The 17570-nt window shown below is 47.9% G+C and overlaps 7 protein-coding genes across 7 annotated transcripts; 3 read left to right on the forward strand and 4 right to left on the reverse strand.

Moving 5' to 3' along the window:
* Positions 1 to 307: 307 nt before the first annotated feature.
* On the forward strand, positions 308 to 2657 carry GLAREA_07002 (Glycerol-3-phosphate (1)-acyltransferase; the record flags this gene model as incomplete). The annotated part of the gene is made up of 2 exons (XM_008080950.1): positions 308 to 484; positions 570 to 2657. The coding sequence occupies 2 exons, from the start codon at positions 308 to 310 to the stop codon at positions 2655 to 2657; spliced, it is 2265 nt and encodes a 754-aa protein (XP_008079141.1).
* A 2242-nt stretch (positions 2658 to 4899) lies between these two features.
* On the forward strand, positions 4900 to 6635 carry GLAREA_07003 (NAD(P)-binding Rossmann-fold containing protein; the record flags this gene model as incomplete). Its single annotated transcript, XM_008080951.1, has 2 exons — positions 4900 to 4964; positions 5090 to 6635. The coding sequence occupies 2 exons, from the start codon at positions 4900 to 4902 to the stop codon at positions 6633 to 6635; spliced, it is 1611 nt and encodes a 536-aa protein (XP_008079142.1).
* Positions 6636 to 7674: 1039 nt separating this feature from the next.
* GLAREA_07004 (uncharacterized protein) lies at positions 7675 to 7941 on the forward strand (the record flags this gene model as incomplete). Its single annotated transcript, XM_008080952.1, has 1 exon — positions 7675 to 7941. One exon carries the CDS (start codon positions 7675 to 7677, stop codon positions 7939 to 7941), a length of 267 nt encoding a protein of 88 aa, XP_008079143.1.
* A 388-nt stretch (positions 7942 to 8329) lies between these two features.
* On the reverse strand, positions 8330 to 8920 carry GLAREA_07005 (uncharacterized protein; the record flags this gene model as incomplete). Its single annotated transcript, XM_008080953.1, has 1 exon — positions 8330 to 8920. One exon carries the CDS (start codon positions 8918 to 8920, stop codon positions 8330 to 8332), a length of 591 nt encoding a protein of 196 aa, XP_008079144.1.
* A 708-nt stretch (positions 8921 to 9628) lies between these two features.
* Positions 9629 to 10198, reverse strand: GLAREA_07006 (protein of unknown function UPF0157; the record flags this gene model as incomplete). The annotated part of the gene is made up of 1 exon (XM_008080954.1): positions 9629 to 10198. One exon carries the CDS (start codon positions 10196 to 10198, stop codon positions 9629 to 9631), a length of 570 nt encoding a protein of 189 aa, XP_008079145.1.
* A 479-nt stretch (positions 10199 to 10677) lies between these two features.
* On the reverse strand, positions 10678 to 12498 carry GLAREA_07007 (uncharacterized protein; the record flags this gene model as incomplete). Its single annotated transcript, XM_008080955.1, has 3 exons — positions 10678 to 11691; positions 11750 to 12169; positions 12223 to 12498. 3 exons carry the CDS (start codon positions 12496 to 12498, stop codon positions 10678 to 10680), a joined length of 1710 nt encoding a protein of 569 aa, XP_008079146.1.
* Positions 12499 to 13624: 1126 nt separating this feature from the next.
* On the reverse strand, positions 13625 to 17192 carry GLAREA_07008 (ARM repeat-containing protein; the record flags this gene model as incomplete). The annotated part of the gene is made up of 4 exons (XM_008080956.1): positions 13625 to 15906; positions 15959 to 16100; positions 16149 to 16971; positions 17053 to 17192. The coding sequence occupies 4 exons, from the start codon at positions 17190 to 17192 to the stop codon at positions 13625 to 13627; spliced, it is 3387 nt and encodes a 1128-aa protein (XP_008079147.1).
* Between the last annotated feature and the right edge of the window lie 378 nt (positions 17193 to 17570).

Consider the following 17570-nt stretch of genomic DNA (forward strand, 5'->3'; position numbering starts at 1 on the left):
ACATATCTCTTACTCAGTGGCGAAGACATCCAGCCCGACTTGCGATACGAGGTGCGAAGTATTTGCAGTTGTGGATATGTCAACCCGTCAATCTCACACCAACCAGATCCCTCCAAACCTTCAGACAAGGAACGCCAGCAGGTTGCTTGGAAACCGTTGAGCTGCAGGTTGACACAAGCCTAGATTTCGAAGCGAATATCCCCTACGATTTCCGAAGTATCATTACCGCATCCGCTCTCCCGATAAGACGAAATCTCGAGTCCTGAACACCTAACATCCGACGTCAATATATTTCGAAAGTGTCACAATGGCAGGCGACGGCCAGGTGCACGAGCACATGCCTCAGAAGGCTCCGCATAAAGAACGTTACCCTATGACAAATTGGATATATGATGTTTTCCTATGGACATTTTCTATCCTCGTTGATCTTTTCTTTCGAGAAGTTCATCCTCGTGGATCATGGAAGGTTCCGCGACAGGGCCCAGTAATTTTTGTCGCAGCCCCTCATGCGAACCAGGCAAGTTTTCACTCATGATATGGACTGAATGTTGCTGACTTGAGAAATCTAGTTCGTTGATCCTCTAATTCTTATGCGAACTCTGCGAACAGAATGCCATCGACGCGCAGCCTTTCTGATTGCTGCGAAATCTATGAACAGATGGCTGATAGGATGGTTTGCGCGCAAAGTAGGCGCCGTACCTGTTGGACGAGCACTTGACATGGTTAAGCCTGGTTCGGGAACAATATATCTTCCAGATCCTGTTGGAAATCCTCTGCTTGTGCGCGGGATCGGCAGCAAATTTAATAGCAAAGAGGTTCAAATTGGTGGGCTACTAGTCTTGCCAAGCGTGAACGGCACAGCTGCAAATGCTGAGGTTGCGGAAGTTATCAGCGCAGAAGAAATTAGGTTGAAAAAGCCATTCAAGGGTGCAACAGCCATGAAACAGCTCACCGGTAGAGAAGACGTCGATGAAAAGGGTAATTTCAAAGACGAGACTGTTCAAGGGCCAATACCCGGCTTTGAAGGCATTAAGTATAAGACTGCACCAAAAGTCGATCAGACTGAAGTTTACGATGCTGTTTTTGATCGCCTTAGCGCAGGTGGAGCTGTGGGTATCTTTCCTGAAGGAGGTAGTCATGACAGGACCGAATTATTACCCCTCAAGGCGGGCGTTGCGATTATGGCTCTTGGAGCATTAGCCGCAAATCCGGACAGTGGTCTCAAAATTGTGCCTTGTGGTATGAACTATTTCCATGCCCACAAGTTCCGCTCTCGCGCAGTCGTCGAGTTCGGAAACCCAGTGGAAGTCCCAAAAGAACTAGTCGAGCTATACAAAAATGGGGAGCGACGAGAAGCCGTTAGCCAATTGTTGGATACTGTGTACCAAGCTCTCGTCGCGGTGACAGTGACCAGTCCTGACTACGATACCCTCATGCTTATTCAAGCTGTCAGACGTCTTTACAACCCCACCGGAAAGAAGCTACCACTACCAATGGTTGTTGAGCTTAACAGACGACTTGTGAAAGGCTACACCCATTACAAAGATGATCCAAGAATTGTGTCCTTGAAAAAGTCAGTCATAAACTACAATAAGCAACTAAGATACGTCAACATCAGCGATCACCAGGTAGAATACGCTAAAGTCTCTGTATTGAAGGCTTTCATACTGTTGTTCTATCGCTTGGGAAAGATATCAGTACTCTCAATTGGCGTCATTCCCGGTCTTGTCCTCTTCAGCCCGGTATTTGTTGCCTCGAAGGTGATAAGCATCAAGAAATCTAGGGAGGCCCTGGCTGCTTCAACAGTCAAGCTTCAGGGTCGCGATGTTATGGCAACTTGGAAATTATTGGTCGCTCTTGCATTCGCGCCAATATTGTACAACACCTACACAATGCTGCTTACTTACTGGACTTGGCGGAACCGTGTACAAGGGTATGTGCCTGAGAGTGTTTCACTTTGGAGTGTGGTAATCTTTGGATACATCTTTTTCCCCGCTATCACTTACGCAGCACTTCGATTCGGAGAGGTGGGAATGGATATACTCAAATCCCTGCGTCCTCTTGTTCTGTCACTCAATCCAACCTCGAGCAACATCATCTACAAGTTGCGCGCCCGCCGAGCTGAACTCAGCGAACAGGTCACAGAGGTTATCAATACGCTAGGTCCACAGATGTTCCCTGATTTTGATGCTTCAAGAATAATTGCGGATCCATTTCGTCCAGGCACGGGAAGTCCTTCGCCTACAAGTGCCAAATTTCGCCGACGAGACAGCAATCAGTCTGGTGTGTCAGGGTCATCATCACCACCTCAGCCAGGAAGATTTACTGATGCGTCTATCGGTGGCGGATCCACTAGTAGTGGACACCTGCCGCGAAATGAATCATTTGGAAATCTCGCCAATATTGGCCTTTTCGCTACACGCCCATCATCTAGAAGCCGAAGTCGTAGCAGTAGTGGTGGAGGAGCTCTTGGCTCAGCTGCACTTCCTTTGTCAGCATTCAGTACGCTTGATACCAAAGGAAGCTTTGACGAAGTTAGTCAAAAGATCAGAGGAGCCATGAGGGAACGTGGCCAGATTCGAAGGCGAAAGAGTGAGGGAGCTCGGGGTGAGGATATGGCTAGTGATAGTGAAGATGATGAGAGGAAAAACGTATAAGATTCTTGTGGGGACAGGTCCTGACATAGGAGGGGGTCACTTTTATATACCAACGCGTGTTTTTCAAGTCTAAGCGTGGAGTTCATGGAATGCTAATTGGATGTGTTGATCTGGGAAAGAGAATGATCCAGTTCCCCGAAGTGTCTTGGTGGCTTGGCTTGTAATTTCTGAATACAAATTGAGGTCTTTCAGCAATCACAATTCTCGACGAATTTCTCGTCTGCATTCCGAGCCTCATCGGCTCGCACCCATCGATTTAATATGCTCATTAGATCGTCCATAAGACAACGACGGGTCAAATGGGTGGGTCAGATACGCGACACTACGTAGCCCATGGTCCTTGCATCATTGGTGGTGAAACTTCAAGGTATCGTCGGCGCTAATCGTCCGGCAGATATTCGCACAGAAACACCATATGCTAGAGAACTCATATAGTGATCCTACAGTACGGGGATACTCTCTGTATATTTTTCAGATAAAAAGACTCAACTCATCCAGTCATACGCAGCACGACCCCGGAAACAATAATGGTCATCAAATACCACCCAGATCCAATGGCTTTAACTCGATACCCAAAAGACGTCGGTGAGCTATTATTTGGAGTCGGGCTACTGCCCGCCGGACTACTAGATCTTGACGTTGTTGTTTGAGCGCCGCTTGAGCTAGACGTACTATCCGCAGAGCTCGTGGGGCTGGAACTTTCTTCTGAAGATGTATCATCTTCGTCGCTGCTAGACGTCGGACTGCTCTCAAAGGAACTGCTCACTGATGATCCAGAACCGGCGATGTATGGGCACGGATTACAGTCGGGATATGAGAAGCCGCATGTTTTTCCTAGGAGACAGGTCCATGCTAGACCTCGTACTGGATCTCGCGGGCAGTTGTGGATTTGTGTGCATGTGTTTGGGCTGGTGCTGGGTGGACTTGATGGCTACGTATGTGTTAGATGGATTTGGAAGACGGAGGAGGGAGAGCTTACAATGGGTGCGATGGGTAAGGTGCCACATTTTGTGGGGTCGAAGGAGGGACAACATGCTTCTGTTGAGGTTCCTTCGTTGATACAGACATATCCATTTTCGCAACACCCGTTGCCGCAGCAGCCTGCCACGGTGCAACAGCCGCTTGTGCCTGGACAGCTGAAGGTTGTGAGGCTGCAGGATAGGAGGGGTGAGACGTTGATGGTTGTTCCTTGTGCGTGGATGTATTGGGTTGTCAAGAGGATGAGGAGAAAGACTGAAAGATGGGAATTGAACATCGTGGATACTTCGTAGACCAGAGTTTCTGTGAGGCAGAATACTAGAAACAAGAATTTTCAAAATCTCAATCGTTTCAAGCACACGATAGGCATCCATCTTGAATTATATATGTCTCTGAAATCACTTTCAATAAACCACTTTGATAAGAAGGGTTACATAGACCTATCAGCCACATACAATGTATACAAAGCTCATTGGTCAATTCCAAATAAGGCGTCCAATTGTCAAAGCTTAATGTTGAGAGTTATGTCTCTCGTTTTTGGTGGCTGCAGAAGCTGAACTCGCTTAGCTAGAAAGAGCCTCTGGAAATCCAAAGACATCAATGATCGACACGAGAATGTCTTCTGACACGGCATGTGTATGTGACTGATGGTTGTCTGAGGTATGATTAAGAGTTGGGCGTCCCGGGGCTTGTGTTTCGTTGGTTGTGTTGAAGTGTCAGTTTTTGTTGAGTAAATCATGTGCGCAGAGTTTCGAAGATACTCGAGTGTTTAATAAACTCGTCGTGTTACTGACATAATTGGTACAAGGGCACGAGTTCCAAGGATAAATCGGCAGTCCAGGTAATTATGAAGAAACAGAGAACAGATATGAGAGCGTAAGACGTTGCGCGGCTCGCAATTTTCGAGAATAACAAGAAAGAAAAGTACCTAGTTTTCTCGCAGGGCTCGAAATGTTACAACTGGTAATGTTTTTTGAGAGGGAAATAGCTGGAGATTCCGCATCTACTCGATTCTAAGACTACTTTCTATTTCCAATTCCCTATGCAATTAGACAACTTGATCATGTAGGTTCGATGTCGTTCGACTACGGGTTCATGGCGGGCCGATCCCAAACGAATACCCGAACATGGGAGTAAACCATTTTGCGGAGCCGAAGAGAAGCCGACTTTCACATCTGCCCCAAGGAGCCCAGAGTTGCAGCAGTAACTGAACCAACAACTCGACAAATCGGAGGTCGCCTCGACCTACATAAATCAATTCGGAATGGGTTTACCGCCATGGGAGACAAGTGATAGCCAGCTGTTTGCTATGATCACAGGTGCAAACAGGTAGGAGTCAAAACGCTTTCAATCAACTTCTCCTTGCGCCCTTCCCTTGGGCCTCGTTTTGGGAAAAGCACTTGCAAATTCTTGTTCTTGTGTCAATTCGCGAAGTAGCTGCTAACAGTGTGAAGTGGTCTAGGATATTCAATTGCGGCGCGCATGATCGATGAATTCATCACAGGTCCATCAACGCCTGCGAACAAGCATCTCGTTCTCATACTGTGCACACGAAGTCCCCTAAAAACTCGATTTACAATTTCACGATTGAGAGGCCATCTTCGTATAGCAGCAGAATCGTCGGCGCATGCGAAGAAATTACGCGCGAAAGCCAAGGCAGAAGGCCGAGAATACAGATGGGAAACCGCGGTTCAGAGAGTGCACTTCCTAGGAGTGGAGGTGGACTTGTGTGACTTGAAGAGTGTATACCGATTAGCAGATCAATTGGTTAATGGCACAGTGGGAAGTCCAGATGCGACAACAATGGATGGAGCCAAGCTCCCACACGGCTCACCCGGGACACAGAGCTACTCTGAAGGTGTACAGCAGGATCGATGGGCATTGAGCCAGAAACCTGGATCGACTGGTCTTTTGCGGGCTTGGGGATGGGGATTGAGTGGTATTCGACTGCCAAGATTAGATGTGATCATTCTTAGTGCTGGAATTGGCGGATGGACTGGTCTTTCTTGGTATGAGGCTGTCCGAGAAGTACTGTTCAATCCGGTTGAAGCCACAACCTGGCCGACATACAAACTAGCGAATGTAGGAGCTGTCGTTCGATCACAGTCGAAGTTCAAAGCTTCAAGTTCCGGAGAAGAAGCGAGGCAACCGCTGTTGTCAGAGAAAGTCGAATCGACCGAGCCACCACTGGGAGAAGTCTTCTGCGCCAATGTTTTCGGCCACTATGTTCTTGTGCACGAACTTATGCCTCTCCTTTCTCGTCCATCCTCCCCTACCTCAGAAAGTAGTGGGAAGATCATCTGGATGTCCAGTGTCGAAGCCATTGCGGACCACTTTTCCATCAATGATATTCAGGGACTGAAATCTCTCCATCCATATGAGGATACAAAACGTTTGATGGACTACATTTCTTTGACTGCTGATTTACCGTCCACAAAACGAGCAGTCGCTTCATATTTTGACCCATCTAAGACTGTTACTGGACGCAAGGCCGCGAAAATATCACAAGATGATGCGGAAGACTTGCCTGTGGTGAAGCCAAAAATATATCTGACGCACCCAGGAATATTTGCATCCGAAATATTGCCACTTCCTGCTATCCTAGTCGCTATCTACAAGCTCGTATTTCTGTTCGTTCGCTGGATCGGAAGTCCTTGGCATCCAATTGATCCTTATAAGGCCGCTGTTGCACCTACTTGGCTTGCCTTAACAGATAATGAGATTCTAGAAGACATGGAAGACCACGGGAACAAGAAGGCGAAATGGGGTTCTGCAACGAATACTAGCGGCGAGGAACGAGTCATGCAGACGGAAGTGGAGGGTTGGGGATGGCATGGTAATGTTGATGATTCAGGCGAGAAGAGGATAGGTAGGAGGCGGAATGCTATTGATGCGACGAAGGAGTCTAGGGAAGACTTCGAGGTCATGGGTGGTAAATGCTGGAAACAGCTGGAGGATCTGAGGACGACTTGGGAAGAAGTTCTTGGAGTTGAGGAGTGAAGGCTCTGGATTATTGCATTAGTTAGGTTCTTGTACATGTACCAAGCGTTGAACATACATATATTTAATACATACGCAAATTATATACCTATGTAAGTATTATCTTTACATGTATTTGTCCAGAAAAGGGGCTTAATTATAAACTTTTCAGCAGGAATGTAGTAGCATCACACAGCAGTGACGGTTACGAAGTCCATAGAGTTCGGACGACTGCTGAAGCAAAGCATCAGAGCAGCAGCAAAAGTCGTGGTATCTATCTCTTAATGGCTTCAATCCATCCTGTTTCTTGAAGTTCTTCTGCTTCCTCGCATGCGAAGCTATGACTGTTCTTGACACCATTGGCCTCGAATCAAACGCAGGCTGTCTGGAGACTTTTGGCCAGCTCCAAAAGTGCCATACAAAGAAGGCGTTCGCCCTAGTCTGATTGTAGCGTGGAGAGATTGTGTGAACCTCTCGGAACCACAATTTACAGCCATAGTTCTCCATTTGATGCTGTCGAGGTCGGGTTCCGATCTCTCTCAACAGCTCACCGAAAGGGACACCATACCTCAGAAGTATCTATATGCATTTTTCCAATCTGAACAGGAGTCTGGAGTTTAAGCATTATTATCCATCGAAAGAGTTAGGGGAGAGTGTTGATTCGATGACTAGGGAGGTTATTCTTGAGTGCAATTCTAAGAGTAGGCAGTATTACCCATCGAAGGGAGCGGGCATAAGTGTTGAATAGTCCTTTCAGATGTGTCAGTTGAAGTGGAGTGTCTTCACAATCCTGTGCAATTCCTCTGGTGGGTTGAACAGTCGATATTCTGTTTCGAATTGGTATGTGAGAAATATTTCAGGATATGTTGCTTGAGCTAAAAGCTCTTGTAGGATTCACAAATAACTTTTGCGGTACTATCTGAATACTCCCCAAGGAATAACAAACCACACCTCTTATTCATACCTCCATCCATAAAGCCACCGTCCCACCAACATCCCTTCACCATGTCCCCTTCCCTCCTTCCCCCTTATACACCTTACCATACCACACTCACACACAATGGGCAACACCCCCTCCCACAACGTCCGCGGCTACGCGCGTCCGAAAGGCGAGCTCAACCCCATGAAACACGGCTTCTGGATCAAAGACTCGCTGCTCACGCACCCGAGATGGAAGGATATGGAGGAGGTACCTGGGAGGAAGAAGAAAGTCGATAAGAAAGTGGAGAAGGACAAGATGGAGAGGGAGATGTTTCAGAAGGGGTGGGAGGCGGCTATGGCTGCTAATGCTAAGGCGGGAGGAGGGGTGGGAGGGACGGGAGGGTGATGGGGAGGGAAGAAGAGGGGAGGAGGGTATGGAGAAGGTGGGAGGAGGTTGAAGGTATAGGGAGTTGAGGAGATGGGGTTCGTTGGGCTTGCGATGGTTAAGTGGTGTTGAGGTGTTAGTAGTGGATTTTTAATGTGAGGCTCGCTTAAATATACCCCTTTTATTGTCCGCAAATTCATGATATGTTAGGTGACATGCTCATATATATTTGGTTTTGGACCGCGATAATGTCGTTAGAGACAGAATAGAAGATAAAACTTGACAAAAGATCAATACATGGTTTGGGTGAATAAATTGGCGGCACGGATCTAGCTACGTTGACTATTGGATGTTGAATCCCGTGAGATATTCAACAAACGCTTTCTCATGATACCGCAGGAGATTAAAATCATTCCATGCTAACATCTTCATCGGTGGTAGGAAGAGAATCTCCTTTATCCTCTTTATCCTCCTTATCATACTCCGTCTCCGGACCCTCCAGCGTAACACTGCTCATACCACTCAACAAATTCTCCACCGCCCACTGCTCCTGCACCTCCTCCAAATCCCCGAGTCGTCTCCCACGCCCGACATCCCGCCCGACCAACGCGCCTCGATCCCACAACGTACATCGCTGGAACTTCTCTAGCACGGTACGCACCCAGCGATGTTCTTTATCCTTGCGTCCTACGCCCCATTTACCTTGTATCACGCAGTACGCATCGATGTTTTTGCAAAACCCTAGGAACGTCATGTGGCGTGAGAATCGCGGAAATTCAGCTGTGAAGTGCGGGAATCTGAGATCTGGAGGCGTGGTCGGGATGTGGTGCAAAGTCGCGGCGAATTGGTCGTAGGCGAGGAAGGGCTTGCCGAAGGTGGCTATGAAGGAGGGGGAGTAGGTGCGGAAGGTTACGTGAGAGAGGATGGTGGTTTTTCCGAGGTGGCGGACTGGAAAGTCTTTTACTGAGCCCATGACGGGGGGGTAGTCTGCGGATGACATTTTGGTGGTGGTGTGAATAAGCGAGGATTGTTGTGTGTGGTGTTTTGGTCGATGGTTTAGGGAGAGAGGATAGAGAGGAAGGAGGGTTGGATCTACTTATAGTATTTTAGGTGGGGGAATTCACGAAGGTTGATGTTTTGAAAGTGAAAGTGTCATGAAATCGGATCATTGTTCTCAAATAGGTTCGGCTAGCTAAGACGCAGCGAAGACATCCGTTCATCTTTGATGAAGTGGCTAAGTCTGTTTGTCAAGTGTCATGAATGGATCACTTATGGTTTGCTAAAGATGATGCTCACAAAGTTTTATAAAGCCTTGAAGATTCTTTAATGAGCAACATTTATGTCATTTGACGGCAAGATAAGCGCTTACCAGTCCAAGACATTTTCAATAATCATCCTACACTTTTGTTGTCACGAAGCCCTCGTTCAATCTATCATAATTCATTCATTGGCCTTCCTAAAATCTCTAAGTCTTCCTCACGTTACCTTATCTTTAACAAAATTGCTCGCTCTGTTTGCTACGCGTCACAAACGACCCTTGTGTTCGGTCATAGCTTGATTTTTAAGCTATTACCGAATTTCATTAAACCGCCTCGATACTTTTTCACAGCAAGATAAGCACTTACCCGTTCAAATACCTTTCAACCACAATCCATTAAAATTCACTTTCACCCTCACCAACCACAAACCCCTCAAATGCCCAACAAACTCACTCATTAGCCCTCCTAACCTCCTCCAACTCCCCCTCACTCCACCCCGCCTCCCCCAAAACCCTCAAAAGCACCTCATTCTTCCCCCTAACATACCCATCCAAATCCACTCCCTGCTCAACCAACCTCCTCTTCGTATCCGCATACTCCCTCCTCAGCCCCTCATTCCCACACAACACCCTCTTAACATCCAAATGATTCCGTAACGCCAGACTGCCCTCGACAATCACATACGTATTCATCCGCATATCTTCTTCATCGCCTAGCGCCTCGTCCCCTCTCCCGTAGCCTGGTTGCCGTAATGCCCAGCGGTCGGCGATGCCAAAGGTGCCGAGGTCTGTGTAGCCTGCGGCGACGAGGGCGGCGATTACAAGAGGGACGTCGGAGCGCTGGACGATGATGTCGATGTCTAACACGGGTTTGGCTGGTAGGGAGGGGATGGAGGTGGAGCCTACGTGTTGGATGGAGAGTATGGGGAGGGAGGCTAGGATTTCTTGGAGTATCTTTTTTTGGGCTTCGAATTTGCTGAGCCAGAGGGGGTTGTGGGGGAGGATTGTGATTTGAGGCATTTTTGGCTGGCTTTTGAGCGAATTTGAAAATGAGAGTGATGGAGGAAGTTGATGTTCGACGATCTTTGGGTTTTTTCGTTTGTATGAGATGTGTTATATGTGAAGATGTCCAGTGATATTTTACTGGTAAGTCTTAAAACTTCAATTTAACTTTGGGCTTGCATGTGCATAACCAATCAAGTCGTCGCTCGGTGTGCGTCATCTGGTAAGCTTTGTCGCATGCGCGGTGTAAGGTTGATGCATATTTGAAGCACATTTGAAGTATCTTCATATGCAGTAGCTTTGAAACACACTTTATAGGTCGAATATTGATTGAATAATCAGAGTCAAATGGGATTGTGTAACCTCAACAAAGAAATCGGACCGAAACTTGATATTCAAACATTGATCGTTGATGTAAGAACCAAGCACATCTATTCTATGTATATCTATTCTGTGTGTGAGCTAATCTCTATAACGAATGACTTAACAAATATCTACTAAACCTTCATCCCATCCTTCTCATGCTTCCCCAAATCCACCGCATCAACATTCCCAAAATCCTTTCCATGCATGCCAGATTCCTCATCAATAGGACTTCCCCCAACCACAACATCATGTCCATAGATCGTCTCATCGACCAAACTATCCGTATCTGGCCATATCAAGCTAAGTGCCGTGTACACCACGATACTACTCACAAACCCAAATAACCAGCAGAATGTGTACAGATTCTTCGCGCCAGCAGAAATATTGACGGAATCCGTGCCATCTGAGTTCATGCCGATGGAATAAGCGAGCCCTGGGAGGTTGGGACAGACAGCGATGAGCATGGCGACGACAGCGCGCCAGTTGGTGCCGCGGAAATAAGAGTAACGTCCATTTGGATCGTACAAGGCGGGTACGTCCATGTTTTGCTTTCTCACGATCCAGTAATCGGATGCGAGAATACCGGCGATTGGAGCGAGGAAGACGGAGTATCCTCCCATGAAAGCCAGGAAAGTCGAGGCGGATGAGATGATTTTCCAGGGTACGATGACCCAACCACCGATGACGGCGGCGATCATACATCCACGTTTGATGTTGATGTATCTTGGAAATAAAACGCAGAGATCGTTTGCTGCGGAGATGGAGTTGGCGGTGATGTTCGTGCCGACTTGAGCAATATACCAGCTGGTTGCTGCGAAGAAAGCAGCGGCTCGTCCTCCATGGCCCATGTGGAGCCATTTCTCGACGATTTCGAGAGGATTCCAGATTGGTTCTCCGTAAACTGTTTGAGATGCAGAGGTCGTGACAATACCGATGACGGCACAGGAAGTGAAGATTATTGGAAGGACAGGAAGTTGGATGAATTGACCTTTGGAGCTGCGTGCGTATCGAGAGAAATCAGGAATGTTGCAGGCGAGTGTTGCCCATGATCCAGTAACTGATGACATGGAGCTTAGGAAGAGATAAGCTTTTTGACTTCCGGAAACTGTTGCTCGTACGGCGAAGATGTCTCCAGATCCTCCAGCCTGGGTACTATTAGCATTTCTTTCGGCTTATTACAGCTGCAGTAGTAGAGCAACTTACCTTATGAACCATCCAACCCATCGTCGCCAATGCAGTAATAGGCGCCGCAATAATCTTAACCAAAAACAGATACCTCAACTTGGTCGGCGGGATCAACAGCAGCGGTAACTGAATAATCCAGAACAAGAAATAAGAAATCATGCCCTGCGTCGTGATACCCTGAGACTCGGCAATGTGATTTTTGATGTTTCCATAACTCGGCCAGATGGCACTTATCATGATGGTCATACATATAGCTCCATTGGCACTTTGAATGCCAAGCCAGAACATGGCGAGGATAGCTCGGGATACGATGGCGAAGTACGCAAAGTAGTAACCGAACGAAGCGCGGATTGCTACTGAGAAGGGGATATGGAGTTTCGCTCCAATCGCACCGTTAAGGACCATAGGAATGGCAACGCAGCTGGTTCCGACGACGATCTAGACGAACTGAATTAGCAATGCTGATGGATGAGAGTGGAACTCAAACGCACAGCAGGAATAGCCTCTCTCCAACTCAATCCCACCGCCAAAATCGCACTCGCCGTCTCCCACGTCCCCAGATTAATCGTGTCCGTCGCCCAATACGCCATCCACGTCCAGATGGTCCACGTCTGATTCTCGGGCTTCACCGGATCCATATCCTCGTTCGTCCACACATGGTCAGGCGCGAGGGCGGATTTCTGCTTCTCCAATTGCCATGATGAGAGCGATGCGAAGCGTCTCTTGACCGTTTGGCCGGACGGTATGTATTCCTTGACTGATTTCATCTTGCCGGATTCTTGCCAAACAGTACACAAGTCTCACGTCAAAGGAAGTGCAAGTACCGTCAGGTATATAACACCACATCCACTCACCCCATACCATGCACAAAGATAAAAGATAAGAGCTCCAACACCCTGCCGTGTATATCTGCAGGTGAGACGTACATGTTGCCCCCTGTACGACGTCCCACTAACACACTTCGGTATCTAGTAAAAAGAACGCCTATATCCTCGACGGGATATATGAAAGGCCGTATCGTAAAATAGCTCTCCTAAACATGGCAGTTATTCTGACCCTCATCCCCTCTTCCAATCATCAGGTATGCTCTTATCAGTAGTTCGACGTACCCCGGGTCCCCGGCCTCCATGATTGATTGTTAGACTAGCTTTTGGGAGGTTGTTATGAGCCGCCTGGATCTAGATCTTCTTGTGATAGAGATCAATAACGAGCCGTGATAATTGCTACTTTTTGTGAACGATTGAAGTATCAGTCTTGGCAACAAGTATTCGCGAAGTATAAGCAAAGATGGGGTTGCTATCCTAAGCGACTGCGAATGTTAGGATTCCGCTGAGGCTGTCATTCGATATCTACGGACAATCCACCTAAACTACAATAAGTTAGAGTGATCATCCAAACAACCCGCTCTCTAATTACTACATCTACGCCCTGGCCGCCGCCGCTTGCCTCGCCGTCGCCGTCGCCGTAGCGAAAGTTCCTAATCCTCTATCTGAGAGAATTCCACGTCATGTACATAACCCGTGAATTGATATCACAAAGAGCTCAAAAGAAAGAGCAAGATTCAAAAGAAAATAATTCTTGAAGTCTCAAGCCTCATCCAATTGCCCATGCGCCCAGGAACGAATTACCTTTCTCAGACAACGCCGAAAAAGTGCTTGTCAGCGCCCGAGGCTTTGCGCCTCCCGATTGCAACGCTGTGTCACGCTCAAATGGTACGATAACACCCAAAATAGCCTCTACGACGAAATAATCAAAGACGACTTTTGCATCAAAATTCTTGTTATACATTGTACGCTCTTCTCGATGCTGATGCTAACGCCGATTGAATGCTCAAGCCGTATGTCAGCATACACATGAAGAAAGTAAAACTATTATTACATATCCACCATTCTACTAATCCTCGTCCATCGCATCGTCCTCTTCGACATCAGTGAAATACTCAAAGTCTCTTGGGCATTCCGCCTCCGCACCACCTTCTTCATCCTCATCCACGGCTGTCAAGACAGCCGCAGCGGCAGCAGCACCTGAAGCCTCACCTGCAGCGTCAGCTTGACGAGCAAGACCAAAGGTCTCGTTGCGCATGTCCTCCAGGGTAGGTGGTTTGGCGGCCTTCTCAGTGACCACTTTCTTTAACTTCTCCTCGATCAATACCTTTTCTTCCTCAGGTTGTGTATCGATCATCAGAATGACACCTCCGGTAGGCTTCTTGACAGGCTTGTATCGCCCAGTTGGGAAGCTGACATATTTCAATTGAGCTGGGAGAACCCTAGACATGTTCTCAATCTCATAGCCGACCTTCTCCTTTTCCAGCTTCTTCTTGGCACTCTCTGTCGCGGATATCTCTTTCTCGGCATCGGTACCTTCTTTCTTCTCCTCTGATTTATCTTCCTTATCCTTCGCTTCCTCATCGACATCCATCTTCTCACTAGGTGCATTAACCTTCGGTGTGGTCGGAGTCTGGTCAATATCCATACTCTCACGGCGTTGTGCACGCTCCTTCTTCTGAGCACGTCGCTTGGCTTGGGCAGTTGTCGAGAGTACTGCAGTAGCAATCAAGGTGGGCGCCTCATCGGTCTTGACTTCCTGCTCGGGAGGATAATCGAACAAACTTGGTCGCGTAGCACTGTGAATCTTGAAGCTTGGGATTTCAAGATCATGGTTCAAGCCGATCATCGAGGTAGGTATGAAACTCAATGACAAGAAGTGAGTGAATGGGAACCAATACCAGTATTGTATGAAAACGGCCATTCCGACAATGCCAGCCATGTTGAGATTACCTGTCTGGGTCTGCAGGCCAATTGTGCAGTTACGCCCACCAGCGTCGATAATGCCCAATGCGAGGGCGGAACCGAATTTGGTCATGGCATCTTCATGACGATCTCCCACGATCTTCTTCAAAGTCTTGCGAATGGATTCAACCTTTGGATTCATCGCCTCATTCTGTTGAACCATGATCATGGCAAGGGAGATCAAAGCTCCCTGTCGAACAAAGTCGGTGGGATCCTTGATCATAGGCTCAAGGAGATCAATGGCTTCGTCTAGACCAGTGCCGGCACAAGAGATACCGAGAGCCATGGCAGCTCCGTAACGAACGTGTGGGTTGTAGGACTCAGAGAGAAGTTCGACCATGCGTGGAACGCTTCCTGGCTTGCGGAACAAGATGAATCCCAAACTCATCACAGCAATACGGCGAACATCATCATTGACATCGCTGACGGCAACATGAAGAAGTTTTCGGACGGCCTTGTTGCTGCCAGTACCACAGTAGGCGAGCGCTACAGTCATGATACCTCCATATCTTAGGGTTGGATCAGGATCATTGAGCAGGCCTTCAATCAGCTCATCTGCGCCCTCTTGGCGGGCGTACATGATGAGAGCCATTCCCACGGCGAGACCTCGAACAGACTTCTCGTGTTGTGTTTCGTGAGCATAAGTAATCATGTCCTCGAGAGCAGCGATGTTGCCTGTACCAAGGTTGATCAGACCCATAGCGAGACCAACAGCCTCACCGTTGAGGGCTGAATCAGTGTAAAGGACAGTTCTGAGACTGTCGTAGATCTCCTGGTTTCCAGTCGCCATTCCGGCAATACCCAATCCGAGGGCACCACCATGCTGGATGACTTCCTCCTGAGCCTCGTTGAATTGCTCCTTCAAGTAATCCAAGGCATCAGCACCGTGATTGGCATAAATTAAGCCATATGCATACAAAGCACCACCCTGACTAAATATCGAGCCGCCGATTGATCCTCTTCGTGGGAGATAAGGCTCAAGCAACTTTCTTGATTGCGTCAAGTTTCCACGGTGGATAACACCAAGAGCGGCGGTCGCAGAAAATTTGGACCAGTTGACAGCTTTTCCGAGCCACTCGAGGTTGTCTCTGAAGAACTTGTCATTGGTTGTGCCCTGATTCATGAAAGCATTGCAGAAGGTAACTGCGGTGTGGAAAATTGAGTTTCTGCCCTCCAAACTATCTTTGACCTTGTTCAAGATACTAAGGTCGGTATGGTTGTTTCGGTAGAGGAATTCGAGATTGAGTCTGATGGTCTCGCTACCGTCAAGGATCTTGCGAATCTTGCCGAAAACTTCAAAGCCTTTTTCGGATACATCTTCAGACGAAGGAGCAGGAGCGCCGGCCCGATCGTTCAATTCTCCCAAGAGTTGATCACTCTCAGTTGCTACAATTGTGGTCAATAAGAATTCCAGAGATTGATCTGCATCTGGACTTACGATTCTCTGGGTCCTCCGGAGTCACTTCGACCTTGGCAGGTAAAGACTTGATGACCTTGGCCAAAAACTCTTGGGTTCCATTGTCGTATAAATCGAAGGCTATCTGGTATGCAATTGCGGTCGAATTCTGGTTTTCATCCGACTATGTGTTGTTAGTTTTGGTTTCAGATAAAATGTATTTATTACTTACCACCAACTTCTTCAGCATCGCCGACGCTTCTTCATCCTGGTTCAGATAAACAGCACACTTCGCGATGGAGAAGTAGTCTGGAGCGGGGATGTCGGAAAGGAGATCTAGAATGAGCTTCAAGATCTCTGTTCTAAGCCCTCTCTCCTGGACTATGCTCATGCAAATGTCCAAGACATATTCCATCAACTCGTCTGTTGATCCTATCCCGCTATCCACCTGTTTGCCACTGGAATTCTTCTCGTCGTCGCTGGCCCGTTTGATAACCCTTCGCAGGACCTCGAGGTTTCGTGCCTCGACGGCAATTCCAACTACCTGTCTATATCTGCCTTCACGCAGGCATGCCTCAAATAATCGCTCAATGACCTTCTCCAACGCCTTGTGCTTTAACCTATCCGGAACCGATGCGGAACCCGACAATATCTCCTGAGCTGGGGCCTCCAATGTGTTCTGCCTAGACAATAGAGATTTGGAAGGAAGGGCTGATTGAGAAAAGGGGGTTGTTGGCGAAGTGAGGCCAGCACTGGTGCTATCAGGATCGTTCGAAAAGTTGCCAAAGGTAGTTGCCAGAGTTGGGAGAGAGACATCGCGGGACTTCTCTTGTGGAGTTGCGTTGCGGGCGGCTGATACATTAATGTAAGTGTCGATACACTTGGAGATGATGGTCTCCTCGAATTCGCCTTCCTTATCAAGCTTGAACAGATCCCCAGCTTCCAGCGCAAATGCCATACTCTCATTGTATTCCTGGAGGTGGTAGTAGACCTTTGCCAGAACCAGTGCGGCAAGTTGTCTCTCGGGGAAGGACTCGTCTTCGTAAAGGGTTTCTCTGTACAAGCGCTCGTCAGTATGAATGCGCCGAGATTGCAAGCGCAGGATTCGAGAACGCAGGACTAATCTGTCAACTCACATCTGCCCAACAGAGTCCGCCACCTCTGTCCATAAGGTGTCGATATCATCGTTCAAGGTTTGCAGCGCGAAGACCTTGAGCTCGGGTTCCTCGTCTGAGAGAAACCCAAGAACACCGGAGGCTGAGGTCAATCCAGGCATGGTTGAAGAGGCGATCTCTTTGAACAGGTGGTTTCGTGTATTAAAAGAATCCGGATGATTTGTCTGCTTGCTTGGGATGAGATGGACGACGATTGATGGAATAGATGAGGATTCGATGATGTTGTGTTGATTTGCTATTCTCGCCAGGCACAAGCTGTCACGTAACCAGCAGCTGGCCTAAAGCTCGGACGCCGGCGCTGCTAAAAGTGGATCTGCATGGATGCCGTTGTGTCGCCTCAGGTTTCCATCGCGAGTTATTTTGTAGCAGCTTCACGTGCTGCTTCCGCTAGCATAGCGCAGACCGGATCTCTTGCTCTTCAACGGCCACCCTTTTGGTCTTGAATGGCCTCTTGTCGCGTGACCATATTTATTATTGAA

Source organism: Glarea lozoyensis (genome assembly GCF_000409485.1).
Source record: "Glarea lozoyensis ATCC 20868 chromosome Unknown GLAREA14, whole genome shotgun sequence".
Lineage (NCBI taxonomy): Eukaryota > Fungi > Ascomycota > Leotiomycetes > Helotiales > Helotiaceae > Glarea > Glarea lozoyensis.